The 16,382-nt window shown below is 35.0% G+C and overlaps 1 protein-coding gene across 3 annotated transcripts in view; it reads right to left on the bottom strand.

Annotated features, from left to right (window-relative positions):
• Positions 1-16,382, bottom strand: part of SNX29 (sorting nexin 29) — a 106,091-nt gene that overhangs the window by 28,765 nt on the left and 60,944 nt on the right. For 2 of the 3 annotated variants that reach the window (XR_008731897.1, XM_055708110.1), the window contains exons 16-18: positions 15,673-15,789; positions 12,879-12,934; positions 11,852-11,933 (exon numbers count right to left, since the gene is read on the bottom strand). Coding sequence is in view for 2 of the 3 variants with exons in the window: in XM_055708110.1 (XP_055564085.1) it covers positions 11,852-11,933; positions 12,879-12,934; positions 15,673-15,789 (255 nt within the window). In the remaining variant the exon portion in view is untranslated. Of the gene's footprint in view, positions 1-11,851; positions 11,934-12,878; positions 12,935-15,672; positions 15,803-16,382 lie in introns of those variants that run through there. The other variant, XM_055708111.1, reaches the window with a different exon arrangement.

Below are 16,382 nucleotides of genomic sequence, written 5' to 3'. Positions count from 1 at the left end.
TGAAGTGTGAGAAAAGAATACAAACGCAAGTTATATTTTGACACAGCTGCAGGACTGCATTTATGGTTAAGTTCCCGCTTTGAAAATGATCCAATTTAAGAATTTCTGCATAATGAAAAACAAACAGAACAATGAAACTTTTCAGCTGTGATATGAGCAGCTTTTTGTGTGCCTTTCTATGTACAGAGAACAGAAATTAAAGTGAACAAGCTTTTATCTCAATAAGACCATTTTACCTACTTGCACATAGACTACAAATACTGTATTTTCTTATGTTACATCTTCAAAGTTTTGATATTTAGTTCATAAAAATGAACAATATAATGTCAAATATATGAGAGAATGCACATGAAAGCATGGACCTTAAGAACAACCAATATTGTTCTACTAAACAGAAATATGTCATGCATTTTAGGCCTATCCACTCAATTACATACGTGCAGAAGTATGTTCACTGTGTTTCTGTAGCCACAGTTCTGTTTCTATTCACCAAAAACAGCACTAAAGTGACCAAAGCAGTATGCCTATGCTTTTGCTGGAAGAAATAAAAAATGTATTTATTCCAAATACAAAGCAAATCAGCACAGAAGACTTCATTCAATAACATAATTAGCTCTTTTTGACAGTGAAATGTTACTTATAATACCAAAAAATAATTAACACCATTTCACAAACATGCACTTTGAACTGATACAGTCGCTGCAATGCATGACAACCACTGCAGTGAAAGAAGTTTCTGCAGGGGAGAGTATAGGTAAAACGACAGAACTGCTGGCTTTTTCTCCAAATATCGTATTTTGGGTGCTTTGGCCAGGGAAAGGAGGATACCTCACCGATCAGTTTGTAAATACGGTAACTATTATTTATTCTAGATATTTATTGGATAAAAATTATTATCTTCTTTCTGTAGTAGGTATGAAGTAAATTGAAAATTTAATTTCTACTTTGATTTTCTTAGTATTTTTTGCATCCAGATTAGCATATCTATAAGCATAACAGTGTATTAAGTTGTATTACGATTTCCTTTACAAAAATAAATAAAAGTCTCTGAGGACTGATCTCACCTTTGTATACTCCCTCCATCCCAGCGATTTGAATTTTTTTCTCCTTTACCTGCTTTTATGCTTCTCTGATGCTTCCTCCTGACACAGGTCCCATTACAGAAAAAGTGGGACATTCAACTTTTTTGGTTCATGCACTCTCAAACCACTCTCTTTCAAAATGCCACATGCCTCATCTTTCTCTCAAATTCTCCCAATCATTCTAGACCATTTTCTTCTCTGCTTGCCCTGAGCTGCTCTGAGATGGAATATGATTAGAAGACTATTTCCTTCTCCTTTTTGCTTGCTTCGTACTGCAGCTGCTGAAGTAATCCAATTCCTCATATATAAGGGAAACGAAAATCAGCTTTGGGTTTGAAATGTTGCCTACTTTTCAACTACTTTAACTGTCTATCCACTGTCTTCCATTGTAAAGATTTCTACCTTTGATGAAATACTAAGGCTATGCTGGCTCATGTATAAACTAAAGGTCGACAGTAACATCCGGCAGATCCCAGACTTTGCTTTCACTGTTTCATCTCTCACCCAAAGAATTTGCTGGGCACTCTCCCCTTCAAAAACTGTTGAGCATCAGATACTGTTCTCTTCCGTGTCTTTTATGATGCATTTCTGTGAAAATTCTTCCCTCTGTTTAAGCAGGAGCATTCAGGTACTCACTGTAAGAAAGACACTGAGGTGCTGGAGTATATCCAAAGAAGGACAATGAAGCTGATGAAGGGTCTGGAGCACAAGTCCTGTGAGGAGCCACTGAGGGAACTGGGGTTGTTTAGCCTGGAGAAAAGGAGGCTTAGGGGAGACCTTATCATTCTCTACAACTACCTGAAAGGAGGCTGTAGACAGGTGAGGGTCAGTCTTTTTTCCCAGTTAACAAGCAGTAGCACAAGAGGAAACAGCCTCAAGTTGTACCAGGAAAGGTTTAGATTGGATATTGGGAAACATTCATTCACTGAAAGGGTGGTCAAGCGTTGGAACAGGCTGCCCAGGGAGGTGGTGGAGTCACCATCCCTGCAGCTATTTAAAACATGTGTAGATGTGGCACTTAGGGACATGATTTAGCTGTGGACTTGGCAGTGCGAAGTTAATGGCTGGACTCAATCTTAAAGGTCTTTTCCAACCTAAACAATTTTATGATAATAGCCCCTTCATAGGAAGGTATTATGCTCTTCCATCAGAGAGGAAGCCGAGAGGAAAAACAGCACATCATTGAAAGTAATAGAAAAAGAAATATTTTGAGAAGAGATATTAGTCAATATTAAACAGTAAGACTGAAGAGACTCAAAGGAATAAAAAAGTTGTAAGAGGAGTATGTTTATTGATTATGATCTTAGGGGGTCCTATTCATATGCAAATAGCATCAGTCTTGTCTGATTAGCATATTTCTCTTTAATCTTATTTGGCATAATCTAAAACGTTTATTGCTCCACAAACAAGTAGCGATTCAAATATTGGTATCATTTTAAGAATCACAAAATCTCGGTTTCCTTATCTTAAGTGTCAGCCATTGGTAATTATAGCAACAAAAGGCATGACTAATGGCATTTGTTGTGTACTTCACAGGAAAGTGGAATCCGAACATATGCAGAAAATAACAAAGATATTCTACACTTGAGAAATAGGATAAAATAATATTATTGCAATAATATATTGCTTCACAGGCACTAAAGAAACTGCAATTAACTATCACCATCTAGAGGTCAAATGTAAATGCAAGTGTTTTATTTTATTCTGTCTATCCCGGTGGATATACTAGACAAAAAATTATTTTCTAATGCTAGGCTGACTGAGCAACATCAGCCTCACAAAAAAGGTTCACAAAAAAGATGGGCAGCAAAGTGCATATATCACAAATAACTAGCTGCTTTCTGATGACTGCTAACTAGAGAAGAGAGGATGTGTCTAAGAGAAGACTTGACTTTTGCCAGCATGACCCTGATTTTACAAAGCCACCTAATATTTAGATTACCTGTTTAAAGGACTAGACTTTCTTAACTGTTAGTTAGTACAAAATATATTGGTTTCTTCACACATGGCTAGGTCCTTTAACACTTTTAACTAATCAGTTTACCACTTACAAATAGCCTCACAAAATTTGTAAGAGAATAAACTTTTAAAGCTTCTTCTGGGCTTCAAGTGGATAACTATAATTGTTCTAATGTTCTTGCTAGAAGATACTGTTATGACTGTCTAGTCTGAGCTCCTGTCACAGCCCAAAATTTCATCCAGTATCATCTAAATAATCCTTACAATTTGTTGATTCACAGTAAGGACATCAACTGGTCATCTAATTAATCTTTCTACTCATATGCAAAATTAATTATACTAGTAATCTGTCAGCGCTAATGAATGACAAGACAGTAGTCAAGACACAAACTTTAAGCAAAACAAAGCTGAGCAAGTATAAAGAGAAAGGATGTGCTTCTGAAAACATTAGCGTGAGCTTGCCATGCATAGAAGATAAACACTAGTGGAAGGGAGGAGATTTCCTAATTATACCTATTATTCCTGTTTCAGGACTGAATTACTCATTCTTAACATAGCATTAAAGACAAGCCATGTTCAGTTAATCCTACCCCATGACCTCCAAGTTTCTCCCATTGTACTGTTACTGCCAAGTATATTGATTTCAACAGTTTAGAAAAATCTTGGGTGAATTATGAAATGTATTTTATTCAGTACACTTAAATATGAACAAAAGGTGTAGTTTTATTTATGCAGAAAAGTTATCTATCATCCGTAATATTGCTATACAGGGATTTCCTCAGAAAGAAGTCACGTCCTTGTGTTTGGATTGATTATTTTTTTTAACTTAAATTAGCTCATTTATTTTCTAGACCCACATAAACTTTCAGTATTCTCAAGTCCTGTGGCAAGACGTCTTGCACCCCAATTACATGTTGTGGAGAAAACCGCTGTCACACACTTGTTTTGAAAGTGCAAGCTGGCAGTTTCAATGGATGCTCCAATTTGCATTTTGAAACAGTTAAAAATCTCTCTGTGTCTTTCATTATTTGAAAGATTGCTATCTTACTCCCCTCTCAGTTTTCTTTCTTGCAGGCTAAAAATTTTTAATAAGCTCCTCAAATGAAAAAGCCTCATTTTTTCACACATATTCTTTCCAGTTCTGATATATTTCTTTGGAGAGGACTAGAACTGCACACAGATAAACCAGAGATTATACATGGCATAACAGTTTTCTGGTTTTCTGTCCCTTTTCTAATGATTTCTAACAACTCTCGTTTTAGACTTCTCTAAACCCTTTTAAAAATTGTATCAGATTACCGACTTTCAAATCTTCTGCTACCTAAGACAGAAGCTATTTATCACTCAGTTTTCAGCTATTTCACCCTTGAATTCCTGGTGAATTGCATGTAGAGATTTATTCTTTATTTGTTCAATAAGATCTTCTACTGGTATTTCATTTAAAACAGACACTCTGCTAATTCTCCACAACGAATAATCCAGAATAGGAATCAGAGTCATAGAATGGTATGGGTTGGAAGGGTCCTTAAAGATCACTTAGTTCCCCCATAACAGCTCCATGGTGAACTGAGATTTTAAAATATGCATTCTTCTGTTACTATTTTATGTTCTGAGACCTTCTTCTTCAGCTTGAATATTTGTCCTGCTGACTTTAGCAAGTGGCCTTTTCCTGACACGTACAAAAGAGACTATTAGATTTTATGCCTTTTGCAAGTTGTAAGAGGCCTGTAACACTGTTTCTACTTTTTTCCTCCAGAATGTGTACATTCCTCTATTTTACTTTGGAGGCAACTTAAATGCTTTGATATTTTAAAATTTATTTTATTTACTGCTACTTAGCCATCCTTCTCTTGGTTTTCCCCTCTGTTTTTAAAAATGGGTTACGCATTTCCTGTGAGCAATATCCAAGTTTTTAGATAGTCTCCATTATGCCTGCAAACCATCTTAGCTACCCTTTTAGGGTTTTTTTTAACCATCTTCCAAATTTTTTCCCTCATTCTCTTTTTTCCAGTTAAATATTACAGTAATGAATTTTTGCTTTTGTTGCTCCTTTTACAATAGAGTTTAAATTAATTAGGTTTAGTTTATTTAAATACCTATTCCCATCTCAAACATCTGATTTTCTTTATATGTAAACCTTCCTCTACTTTTCAGTTTATAAATTTTATGATCTTCAAGTGCCAGTAACTGAGTCCTGGCATTTAAATGCATCCCTCATGTGAAAATTTCCTTTATTCCAGAAATATATCCAAATCTTGATGAATCCAAACCCATTATTTCTCCAACATTTTTTCATTCATGCAGCAAAATACTAGATCTCCACCTCTCTGAAGCCCTCATAGTCTCCTTTACCCTATATCACTGAAAACCAAATGGAACATTATCTTCCACACCACAGCTTAGTAGCCCATCTGGAAACACGAAGTTTTCCCACCTTTCTATTTGTCAGGTAAAGTCCCAGATGATACCCGAGGGAATGACAAAATTGAACCGCCCAAAACCTAAAGCCACCTCTTCTCAGTAGAGATCTTTGTCCTCAGAGGACTACTCACAATGCAAGAGAAAACAAAGCCCTAACTGGCTATTTAATTTTAAAAGCACTGTATCACAATGTTTATTTTTTTGTCTTTATTTATTGTAGTCACCATTTATTTATTGTACTCATCTGAAAGTTCAATTATGTGAAATTAAGTTCAATTAAGTGAAATTGTGGTATTTCAGAAAACAAGTGAAAAATACTGAACTTCATAACTGCACTTTAGTGCACATCCAATTCTAAACTGCATTTTCACTTTTTTTTTTTTTTAGATTTATATACCATCTAATTGTTGTAACATCCACAGCTGAATGATATAAGTCTATGGCTTTTAATTTTTCAGGCAGTATTAGATAGTGCTGAACTGTGAGCACCAATTAATCTGCTGCTCACAACTGTCCCTTTGAACTCAGTCATTCAAATTGAGCGTAAAATTTGGCTACATTTCTAGACCTTGTTTTTAAATTCCTAAGATTCATAACCAGTACATTCTGCTAGTTAAACATTACTGCAATAGTGCAGTGTAACTCTACAAGTACAGAAGTCTGATTAAAATTTCCACATCTAATAAGATTCATTATAAAATGTTTCTTGCTTTCAGAGCCCACAACCTTATTTCTGAGCTTGCCCAGAATCCTTAATCCTTAACAGAAATTAAGGAAACTATCTGATCGTTGAAACTATGTGACAAGTATGCTGGAGCTGGAAATTCTCCCTTCTGTATTCACCAAAGAATAACATCTGGGGTTTTTTAGGGATAGAAGTTGTACTGATTTTGAACATGACATCTGGAACATGCTGAAATATTAACATGACACAAAAATGCTTTGAAACACCCTTCAAAACAGCATTATAAATCTGCATTAAATTAAAAAAAAAAAAAAAAAAAAACAAACCAAAAAGACAAGCACTGTAACAAAAACAAAACTGCTGGAGCCTACTCTTATCCTGTCCAGGTCAGGCCCTCCCGATAGGCAAATTAACATGTGATTCATTTATTTTCCTTGTTTAAGAAGTACAAATGCAAAATTGGCTACCCAGATTTATTTCTCCTAATTCTTATATTCTTAATAATAATTTATAAGTCCACAAAAAATAGATTACAGATATCGCGGAACTGACAGGTTCTAACTTTTCCAAACTATCTGAGGTGCTCGGCAATTCTTTCCACCCTCTTTTGGTCATTCTCAGGGCATGTGATATGTATGCAGTAGTTTATTTACTGCTAGAAAATATGCCTTTATAAGCAAAAAGGGACAGAAGAGGCACAACAGTTCTGAAGTGCATCAACAAGAAATGTGACATAGCAAGTGTCCACTGGCACACCACCTTCCTCTCCATCAAATGAAATGCTCCAGAGAGACATAATTTCAAATCAGCAAAGGTTAACAAGGTGGCTCATTAACAGAAGGGTAAAGGAGGACAGTTTCTTTAGCTTTCTAATAACAGAAAATGCAGAAGAAATCAAGCCATGTTAGAAATACATTTATATGAACTGCATTTGGAAAAGCAATGGTGGTCAAGGTCCATGCCCTTTTGTAGTATCTTCATTTGGCAGCAACATCTTACCTGAATAGTATTACGAATGTGATCTCATTTTCAGGAAGGCTAAGCATCTTAAGAATAATTTCCAATTAGCTTTAAGTACAGTCATAAGTGTTTAGCATATCTAAAAATTTGTTTACCTGAACCCAGTTTCAAGCTTTGCCTGTTCCCATCAGCACACTAGCTTTCTCCAAAGTTCGCCTGACAACTTTCTCTCAGAATTAACCAGCACAACCAAGAGTCAGTTTTTACATCTCAAGATACAGTTACTCAAGTACCCACAGAGAAATCTGAACTCCAAAAGGTGTTAGTAATGATCTCGACAACATCAACATTCTGCAATATTGCTACTTTCCTTTACATTGATATACTACAAGCAATTTCTCATGTAGCTGATACAAAGAGTTATACATGGATTTTAATTCTCTGCCATTGGAGAAATACATGATAAAGCAGCAAAAATAATGTTTATTATGAATAAGAGGACTCTCAGAAATTAAATCCATCATTTATCCTAATTGTCACTCCCAGTCCTTGTCTGTTCATTACATACTGGTAGCCTGGTAAATATCCTCTTCCATAATTTCAACATTGAATCAAATTCCCTGTAATCAGGAGCACATGTTTTGGCAGTGATTTAACAAGATAAATGCACAGTGCTGTTACTGAGGCTATTCTGAAGTTTTATAAATTAATGCTTTCCTGGTAGCTATAAAATGCAGAATATATATTCAGCAAGCACATAAGTGTTTCATCATAGTGCTATGATAGAGAATATAGGTCTATTTAGGAAAATGTCTTTTAGCCTTTTTTTTCACGTATATGGTGTTTTTTGCTAGTTATTTGCTAGACAGGTACTCTTCCCAGTCATACTCCTAGTTACTGAGATCAAAACCTGGTAGGAATGCCATTAATGTATTCTTCCATAAGGAAAGTTCCCAGCAGGTAGCCAAGATCAAAGTTTAGTAAGAACTACGTAAGTTTTAGGTCACTTCTACAGGTAATTCTTGCTCTTTTTTTTTTTTTATTATTTTTTAAAGTACTAAAAGATAAAGTTGAGAGAATACACAACTGTTCACCACAGGAATTCTATGATATTCTGTTCTGTCCTTTAATTAAAGACAAACTACTCTGACCATAGATACTCTATGCCTATTGTAGATAAACACTTCTAACTTTCCACATTACCTATGTCCCATAAATTGTTAGTGTGACTAGATAATGAACAGAGCATATTCAGAAGAACATTCATATTTTTCAAATACATATACCAATACACAAAATTTTGCACACTACGGATGCCCAACATTATAAGTATATATTGTAGACATAAAGAACTTAAAAGTCTAAAAATTTTCTTTTTGTAAAGTTATAATTTTCAATCTTAGTATCTTGCAGTGATATTTGCTTCCTTTTTTCCTCTTCACAAGAGGTTTAGCTGCCTTTGTTTTCCATTGATGATGAGTAATAGATTAAGCCTATTAAAACCCACTCTGTACAACATATTTTCTAAAATGCCATGCCAATGATAAATAGAAATAAGGTGCAAAAGCACAATAAAAAAAATTATTTTTTGTTCACGTCACTGTAGTTAGGCCCTTAACCAAAGCAAACTGAAAGCAACATCTACCTCTACCCACTTCAGCAGATTTTGGATAAAGCCCTGAACCTCTTACAAATTGGGAAGCTTTGTATATCTCAGTATTGTTCCTATTGAAAAATAATATGCAGAACAACTATAGTATATATGATTTCTATAAAATTTCCAGGTTTTGATGATGCCATTTATATAGTCAACAAACAGTCAAACTGCATGGAAAGTATGGAACTCTTTACACACTAAATTTGATATTGAGTTACAAGTAAAATTAAAAATAAACGAAATTTTTCAAAGAATTAATTTTTTTTAATCCAGTTCTAATAAATCTTAAAGAAAAGCACTTCACTACTTTTTTAAATAAAGATACATTTGGAATATTAGATAGCAACCCTATAAATAAATTGTTTCCGTTTCATGTCTTAGTAGTAACACTAACAAAACTCGAAATACAAAAGCAAGTTTAATAATAAAAAAGGATTCTTTCTTCCCAGTCAACCAAAGAGAATGCAACTGAAAAAGCAGAGAAAATAATTGTTGATAAAAATGCAACTGTTTGCAATACACATTCTCCATAACACCCTTTTTCACGCAGATACATGCCTATGTGCATGGCCTCCCTATGCAGTAATAATGTTACTGTTGAACTCAACCACCTTTAATAGTATACAAAGACAGTTTTCCTCCCACATTCCTTCATCTATCACATCTCCTCTTACTAAAGGGCTGCCCCTATCTAAACTCTGCTTATCCACAAGCAGCTGCAACAACTGTTTTGTTTCTAATTCTCACTAACTAAATGAGGAGGACAACCTGTGTGAGCAACAGATAAATTTGTAAATATAACTGAAAAAGCCATAGTTTACTTCTTATTCACGACTTACACAGAAAAGATTTGAGAGTCCTTTTCTTCACAATAAGACTCCCACTGCAACAATTCATGTCCACAATTTGATAATTAGAAATTATGTTAACTTGTCACCTATATGTGAAAGAAATGTGGAACTGTGTACACTGCAACCATATAGGCTTTCCTGAGTATCAGGAAAAGATATGGTCAACTACTGGATCATATTCCCCCTCTCCTGTCTTTCACGTAACAGCAGATACCAGTAACATTAAAAAGACACAAAATTGAGACTGTACAGACAGTACTGTTACACGTCATATCTCACCATCATTAACAAGCGTGCCAAGCCTAAACAGTCAGAAATGCGCTTAAAAATTACAGGCATATACACTTAATGCCTTCATTTCAATCTGCACTGCAGATATAGCTTAAAAAAAAAAAAAAAAAAGAAAAATGAAAAGCCAGAGAATGTAGAAAGTAACATATTGTTGCAAAGACAACAGACTTCATTGTTCAGACACCAAATATCTTACAGAATTGTCTTATTTTGTTATTTGCCAGAAACTCCAATTTACATGCAACTTCAGGAGGAAAAAAAACCACAAACTACATTACATTCCATTTTTTTCCCAATCAACAGTCTAGATGTAAAAATCCTTGAGGAAAGACTGAACTTTAAAAACTCAAAGCTTTTTAAACAGTACACGATAGGTACCCCTTATTATAACCCTTTAGTACTCATCCACATAGGCAGCAACATTAATTCCAGACAAGACAACTACCAAATCAAGGGCAACCAAACAGCACTGGGGCAATGATGAAGTGCATACGGGCCCAGCTGGTCTTCTGGATCCTGCTTGGGAGGTCAAAGGCTTGGCACAGGAGTACATGGGTCCTGTGGATCAATACCTGGTTGCACAGCAGGTGCCGCTGACAGATTTGGCTTTTACAATCATGGGACTATCTCCAAGGGTCAAGGACTGCTGGGAGAGATTAAATCCATCTCAAAGAGTGGGACAAGATCTCTTTGTCAACATGCTGACCAACCTGGTGAGGAAATGGTAGATGGGGTGGAAAGCAAATGGTGTATGCTGATAGGAACATGAGAAACTTAGATGTCAAAGTAGGATGAAAAGAATAAAACAGAGCAACCCAGGAGGTGAAACCAGAGTTTCTAGTGGTCATAGAACTGCATCATTAGAGTAACAGATGTAGTGGGGTGGTATATTGATGCTTTGAAGAATTTCTGCAATAGCAGACTCTAGTGTCTGGGTTTGAGAACATGTAGCCAGTGACAGCAGACTGGAGGAATATGTGAGAGCTAAGACACTTGTCAATAAGTTGGGTTTCCACAAACACTTGTGCACCTGAATTTTATCAATTATTCAATGCTTTTGAGCAAATAACTAACTGTTCAGTATTGTTAGCTTTCCTTTCCATTAGCTGAAGTCTTATTTTTCTTTGTCTTTTACTGGCCAAAAGGTGGGTGTTTTCCTGTATTTTTCAACTATCTGCCAACACTTCATAAATAATTCAAAATTCTACAAAAATCATCAGAGTGAGAGGAATATTAACAAGCTTCAGAAATCTTGTTCAGAGCTAAGTACACGTGGCTGAAACAAAAGTGGAAAAAATTTGCAGCTGCTAATAATCCACAAATAAAGACATACAGCCTAGGACAGAATATTAAAGTGCTTAAAGTTTGCCCTGCCATTCTATCCATGGAGGGTGTAATTGTTCTGAAGCCAATAATCCAGGAATCAAAGAATAGTATAGGATTTCAATGCTTCAACTACAAGACAGGCTAGAGTGCAAACCCCTAAATTCAGACCCAGCTGAAGAAGAGCACACTATGAACATGTCCAATGACACATAGTGAAGACCTGTTGCACAATTCAAAATATTTTCAAGTGAGCTACTACAGTAAGCCACATATGTCTGTCAAGCAACATTTCTGGTCACTGATACCCCCAAAATTGAAACAGAATAGGTACATGCATATTGAAGAAGGCATTACTGATTAATATTGAATTGTTGTACTCCCTGGCCAATGCACTCATCTTACTAACATTTTTTTAAAATATTAAACTATGAAAAGCCACCCCTCAAAATACGCTATTTGGATTATCAACACAATCCTATGGATGAATAATATCTATGAAGTTACTACTGTTGTTCATTACCTGATCTCTAATGAAATGATACTGACATCTTTGATTTATTAAAATGTGCCATATTAGTCAGAAACTTTTTCACAGAATGTGTTAAGATGTATCACTTACCTGATAAACATGGAATGCATTAGCAGCTTTTCCACGCAGAAAGACTGAGGGAATCCAAACATTAATAAGAGCACGATTTGATCTGAGGATGAGAGAGAAAAAACTCAAAATAGGGAATCATATTTATGTATAAGAATTGCAAAGCAACTACTTCCAGTGATTTAGATAATGATCAAAGTGATCAACAAAGCAACTTAACATTTCAATTGTAGTATCAGAAAAACTGTAGTTGTGCCTGAACCTTTTATATCTGCTGTATCTAAAAGTGCTCCTTAAAATTAACATAACTGAAAAAGAGCACTGGAACAATTCCATCTACAGTGGTTTTGGTTTATTTTACAGCAAGCATTTGACAATATTTGATTATATGCATGAAACAAAAATTATTCATTTCAATAAACTCAACATTTTTATCCACAAAACTCAGCAAAAAAACAAGTTAATTAAATAACATAAGAGCACTGCACAATTATGGAGAAACCATTTCCATCCACTCTTTGTAATTAATCTCCACACTTCTATGATTCAAAGACACCAGCTACATTTTTACCCCTTCACCCACAAAAAGCTAGACTCATTAGTCAACTAATGCATGCAAAACTCCAAATCACAACACTTTAGAATGATCTGGGATGACCAGCTGGGATTTTTGTAGTACTATTTGTATGCACTGAGTAGGAGTTATTCTGCAAAAATGAGAAAGTCTATCACATGATGAATAGCATCCAGCATCTATCAACCCCAGAGCAACGGAAAACTAACCTTTTAGTGCTCTGTTAGAATACCAAGACCTAGTGCACTGAAAGAGAATCTTCATAAATCTAAACTCCTTGCATTCAACATTATTAAAAACTACACTGGGGTATTGACTGTGCAGCTCTCCACACTTTTTAACAATAGAACACCACAGCTGAGAATTCAGTTATTGGAAATAATATAGGAAAAGCAAACTACTGAATCTGTTTGCTTATTCTTCTTTCCCATAAAGACATTACAGAGAGAAAAATATGTTTATTATGAAACTTACATTTCAAAATCTGACAAACTCTGGTCTTCAGATGTTTGACTCAAATCTCCAGGGACCTATATTTACAAAAAAGAAATTATTCCCACACACTGGTTATTATGCTTTCTATTAAGGAAGCATAATATTATAAGGAAATTACAATTCAACATTCAATTTTTTAAATGCCAATAAAAACTATTACTGAGAAACAATAAAAGAAAAATAAACAATCATGCAACAGGATTATGAACATATCACCCTTGTGAGTTCTTCATGTTAGAATTTGCTAGTTTCATGAAGAAACAAATTGGCATTTGTAAAAGCATGTAATTTTGAAAGGTATAGGAAACCCAGAAAAAAGTATCATTATTAAGTCTTTATAAGAAAGTATGCTAAACCAAAGTACACTGAGTGTATAAACAATTTATGGGAAGAGACGAAGCATATAAAAACTAGCAATCACTTTATTTTACAACCAACATTTCATTAAGACAGATACATGATCCTTCTATTTTAGCTTAGTTCTTACAAAACATTATATAGCTACAAAAGTTCATAAAGATGGCAATGATGGACCTGCAGAATCAAAAGAAGTAGCAGTTGTGAGAAAATAAGATTGAAAGAGCATTTAGAATTGGAACAGCAATAGCTTTTTACCTTACTTTAAAGCTAGTTAAACACAAAAGGCTATCTTCTCTCCTTTAAATACTGTAAAATGTAAAAGCGTAAACCAGAACAGTGTTTTGATGGAGAACAGCTAGAAGTTGTGAACTTCCATAGACAGCTTCCACATTAAATTCTGGTTCAGCGTAACTCTATACTGTATGTTACATACATATTACTGTTTTTCAGAATATTTGCTGCCTAAGAAACTTATTGCTAATTGTAAAACAATATATATTTCAAAGGGGACTAAAGAAAATCTACTTCCCACACATTTTGACAGACCGGTTCAAGACCTCCCAATAGACAAGGCATAACTGAATTCTGCCTTCCCAAGATTAAAGGGATACGGCTCAGGAAAAGCTAAGTCATTTCTGCCAGAGAAAGGAAAAGAACTGTGCAGAGCCAAGACAGCTCCAGAGCATATATACAGGGCATATATATGGAAGCCTGAATAGCTCTGCTGTCCTTTTTTAGAGGAATGAGGTGGGAAGGGCCAGTATGACCTCTCTCTCAATTACCACCATCAGCTACTGTCTGTTCACAGTCCAGCCCACGCTCCAGTGGCAGCACACAGCCTGGCTTTCAGGGCTCTTGTGCCTGAACAGACATTCTTCTATCTTGCCTACAACCTGCACCCTCTCTTTGCCTGTATCTGAAGTGGCAAATCCTACCACCAGATACATACAGCTACTTTAATTATCTTCAGTAAAAATTCTGCATAAAAACCTCAAAAACAAAGTGTGGACTTTGGAAGTAAGAAAAAGCATGACATTAATGAGTTCCAGTGCTTGCACATCTGTGTTGAAACAGATTGGTTACTGATTTTGAGATGTTAATTGAAGTGTTGCTCATTGTAATGCAAAACAGAGTAATGGAGACATTACATCGAAGTACTTCCTCATACACTTCAAAGCACATTTTTGTTTTTTTGTGAAACGCTTTTTGTTCTAATATTTCCCTGTTTATTGTAGAAGTTCTGAAACCAAATAACTAGAAATTTGGAAAGATCATTATCAACAATTAATTTATAAATTACAGGCACAAAAATTTATTATCAGCATTAAAAGGAAAAGAGAAAATAGCAAAGAATCATGGAAGCTATTTTTATAACTGACTGTAAATTACATACTATTTTAATAATATATTGCTAAGAACCTGGCTGATATTTTCAAACAAGTCCAAGGGGGATCAAATATTCACATCCCACAATTTTTGACAGTTACACACTTTATCAATTTTCAAAGGTCTAATTAAGGTCTATTAAGTAACAGATAACACTTTCAGCATAGAATTCTGTTTACTAACATAGAAATAAAGTATATCCACTTCTGAGGATAATGCAAAAGTCTTTAGGACTGTATTCAACTTACACTTTCATTTTGGACAGTAGCAACAAATAACAACTAGCATTTAGCTAACCCTTAAAAATATAGTATCACTTCCACTTCTTCAGAAGTTTCAGGAATTCATTTTCTCTCAGTATCTGATACATTTAAATATCATATCAATATCTAACTACTGGATTAGAATATGGAGATAAATGGTTAAAAGCAAATTCTCTAAACAGGGACATACAGCCAAAAATCTCCCAGCAAGAAAGTACAGCTACAATATGCATGTGATTGATTTATCAGTTGTCATCTCTTCGCACAATAATGTGATTGTTTCCATCTAAAAGGCTGAAAATTATAGGTGAAATCCTGCTTCACTAATGCACACAGAACTGTCATCAGCCTCTTTACATAGACATTATGAGAAAACAGGCCTGAATGCTTCCAGTGCAAACAGAAAAGTTAGGAGCAATACCACGTAATCATATGAACAAAAAACTATCAAAATACACTGCTCTCATATGATGGACAAGTAATAGGAACATTCTTGACTCCTGTTTCCTCCCTGTTCATTTCTGAATTTCAACCCAATCTTTCCTTTTAACACAAAAAGCCAAAGTGAAGCAATAGGTGGTAGAAAACAATTTTATTGTCTGAATATATTTATGTTACATTCAACTCTGCTAAAGAGAATCAAACACTATCAAAAATACCAAGTAAGGTGTTCTTGACAGATGTGTTAGTAGCTGTTATTTCTTAATTTCATCACGAGTAATGGTTTTGGGCTTATTCCAAAATGGCAATAAACAAACACTTACCGGCCCTCTCAAATCAATTAGTTCTTGTCTCATCTGGGACACAAGAGCTTCTTTAGCCATCAGAGCACGATGCAGCCTTTCATTGAATTCAATCAGTTCCCCATGCATTTCAGCTACCTGAAAAACAAAGCTAAGAGATAATTGTGCTCTAAACTGAAAAAACCCACACTATGGAATTTCTTAATTGTGTATCACCCTTTATTTATATTTTTTTTTTATTTTACCATACTCTCCAAGTAGTTCATCTCATTGCTAATGCATTAGTTTGAGCTGACCATTAAGAACTGACAGTTACAATAATTTTGACTCATGCCTTGAAACGTAGATACTGATACTGAATTCAACAGGACAAAATACAACTCTACGCCCAATTTTATTCCTATCAGAGGAGATCCTATGGCAACCTATTCTAACAAAACACCTACTAACTTCTGTTCTCCGTTTAATTCTTTGATGAACTCAGCACACAACAGTTATAAACTAATCACAGTATTTTGAACTGGGAATAAACCAAAATGCACAAACTGCATTAAACTTCGTCAATAATTCATGAGTAATATGTTCTGCACTCTTACTTGGGAGTTTTAATAGGACTGGAGCTAGAAGTCCACTCATCAAAGGGTGTCAAAGGAATATAAATACCACAGTTATGCTGTGGCACAAGCTGCTATGCACAGGAAAACTGTGGCCTCAAGCATGGCCTCTGTGGA

This window comes from Falco cherrug, chromosome 4, assembly GCF_023634085.1.
Source record: "Falco cherrug isolate bFalChe1 chromosome 4, bFalChe1.pri, whole genome shotgun sequence".
Taxonomy (NCBI): domain Eukaryota; kingdom Metazoa; phylum Chordata; class Aves; order Falconiformes; family Falconidae; genus Falco; species Falco cherrug.
Note: the sequence above shows the minus strand (reverse complement) of the source record. Positions and strands in the feature narration are given on the sequence as shown.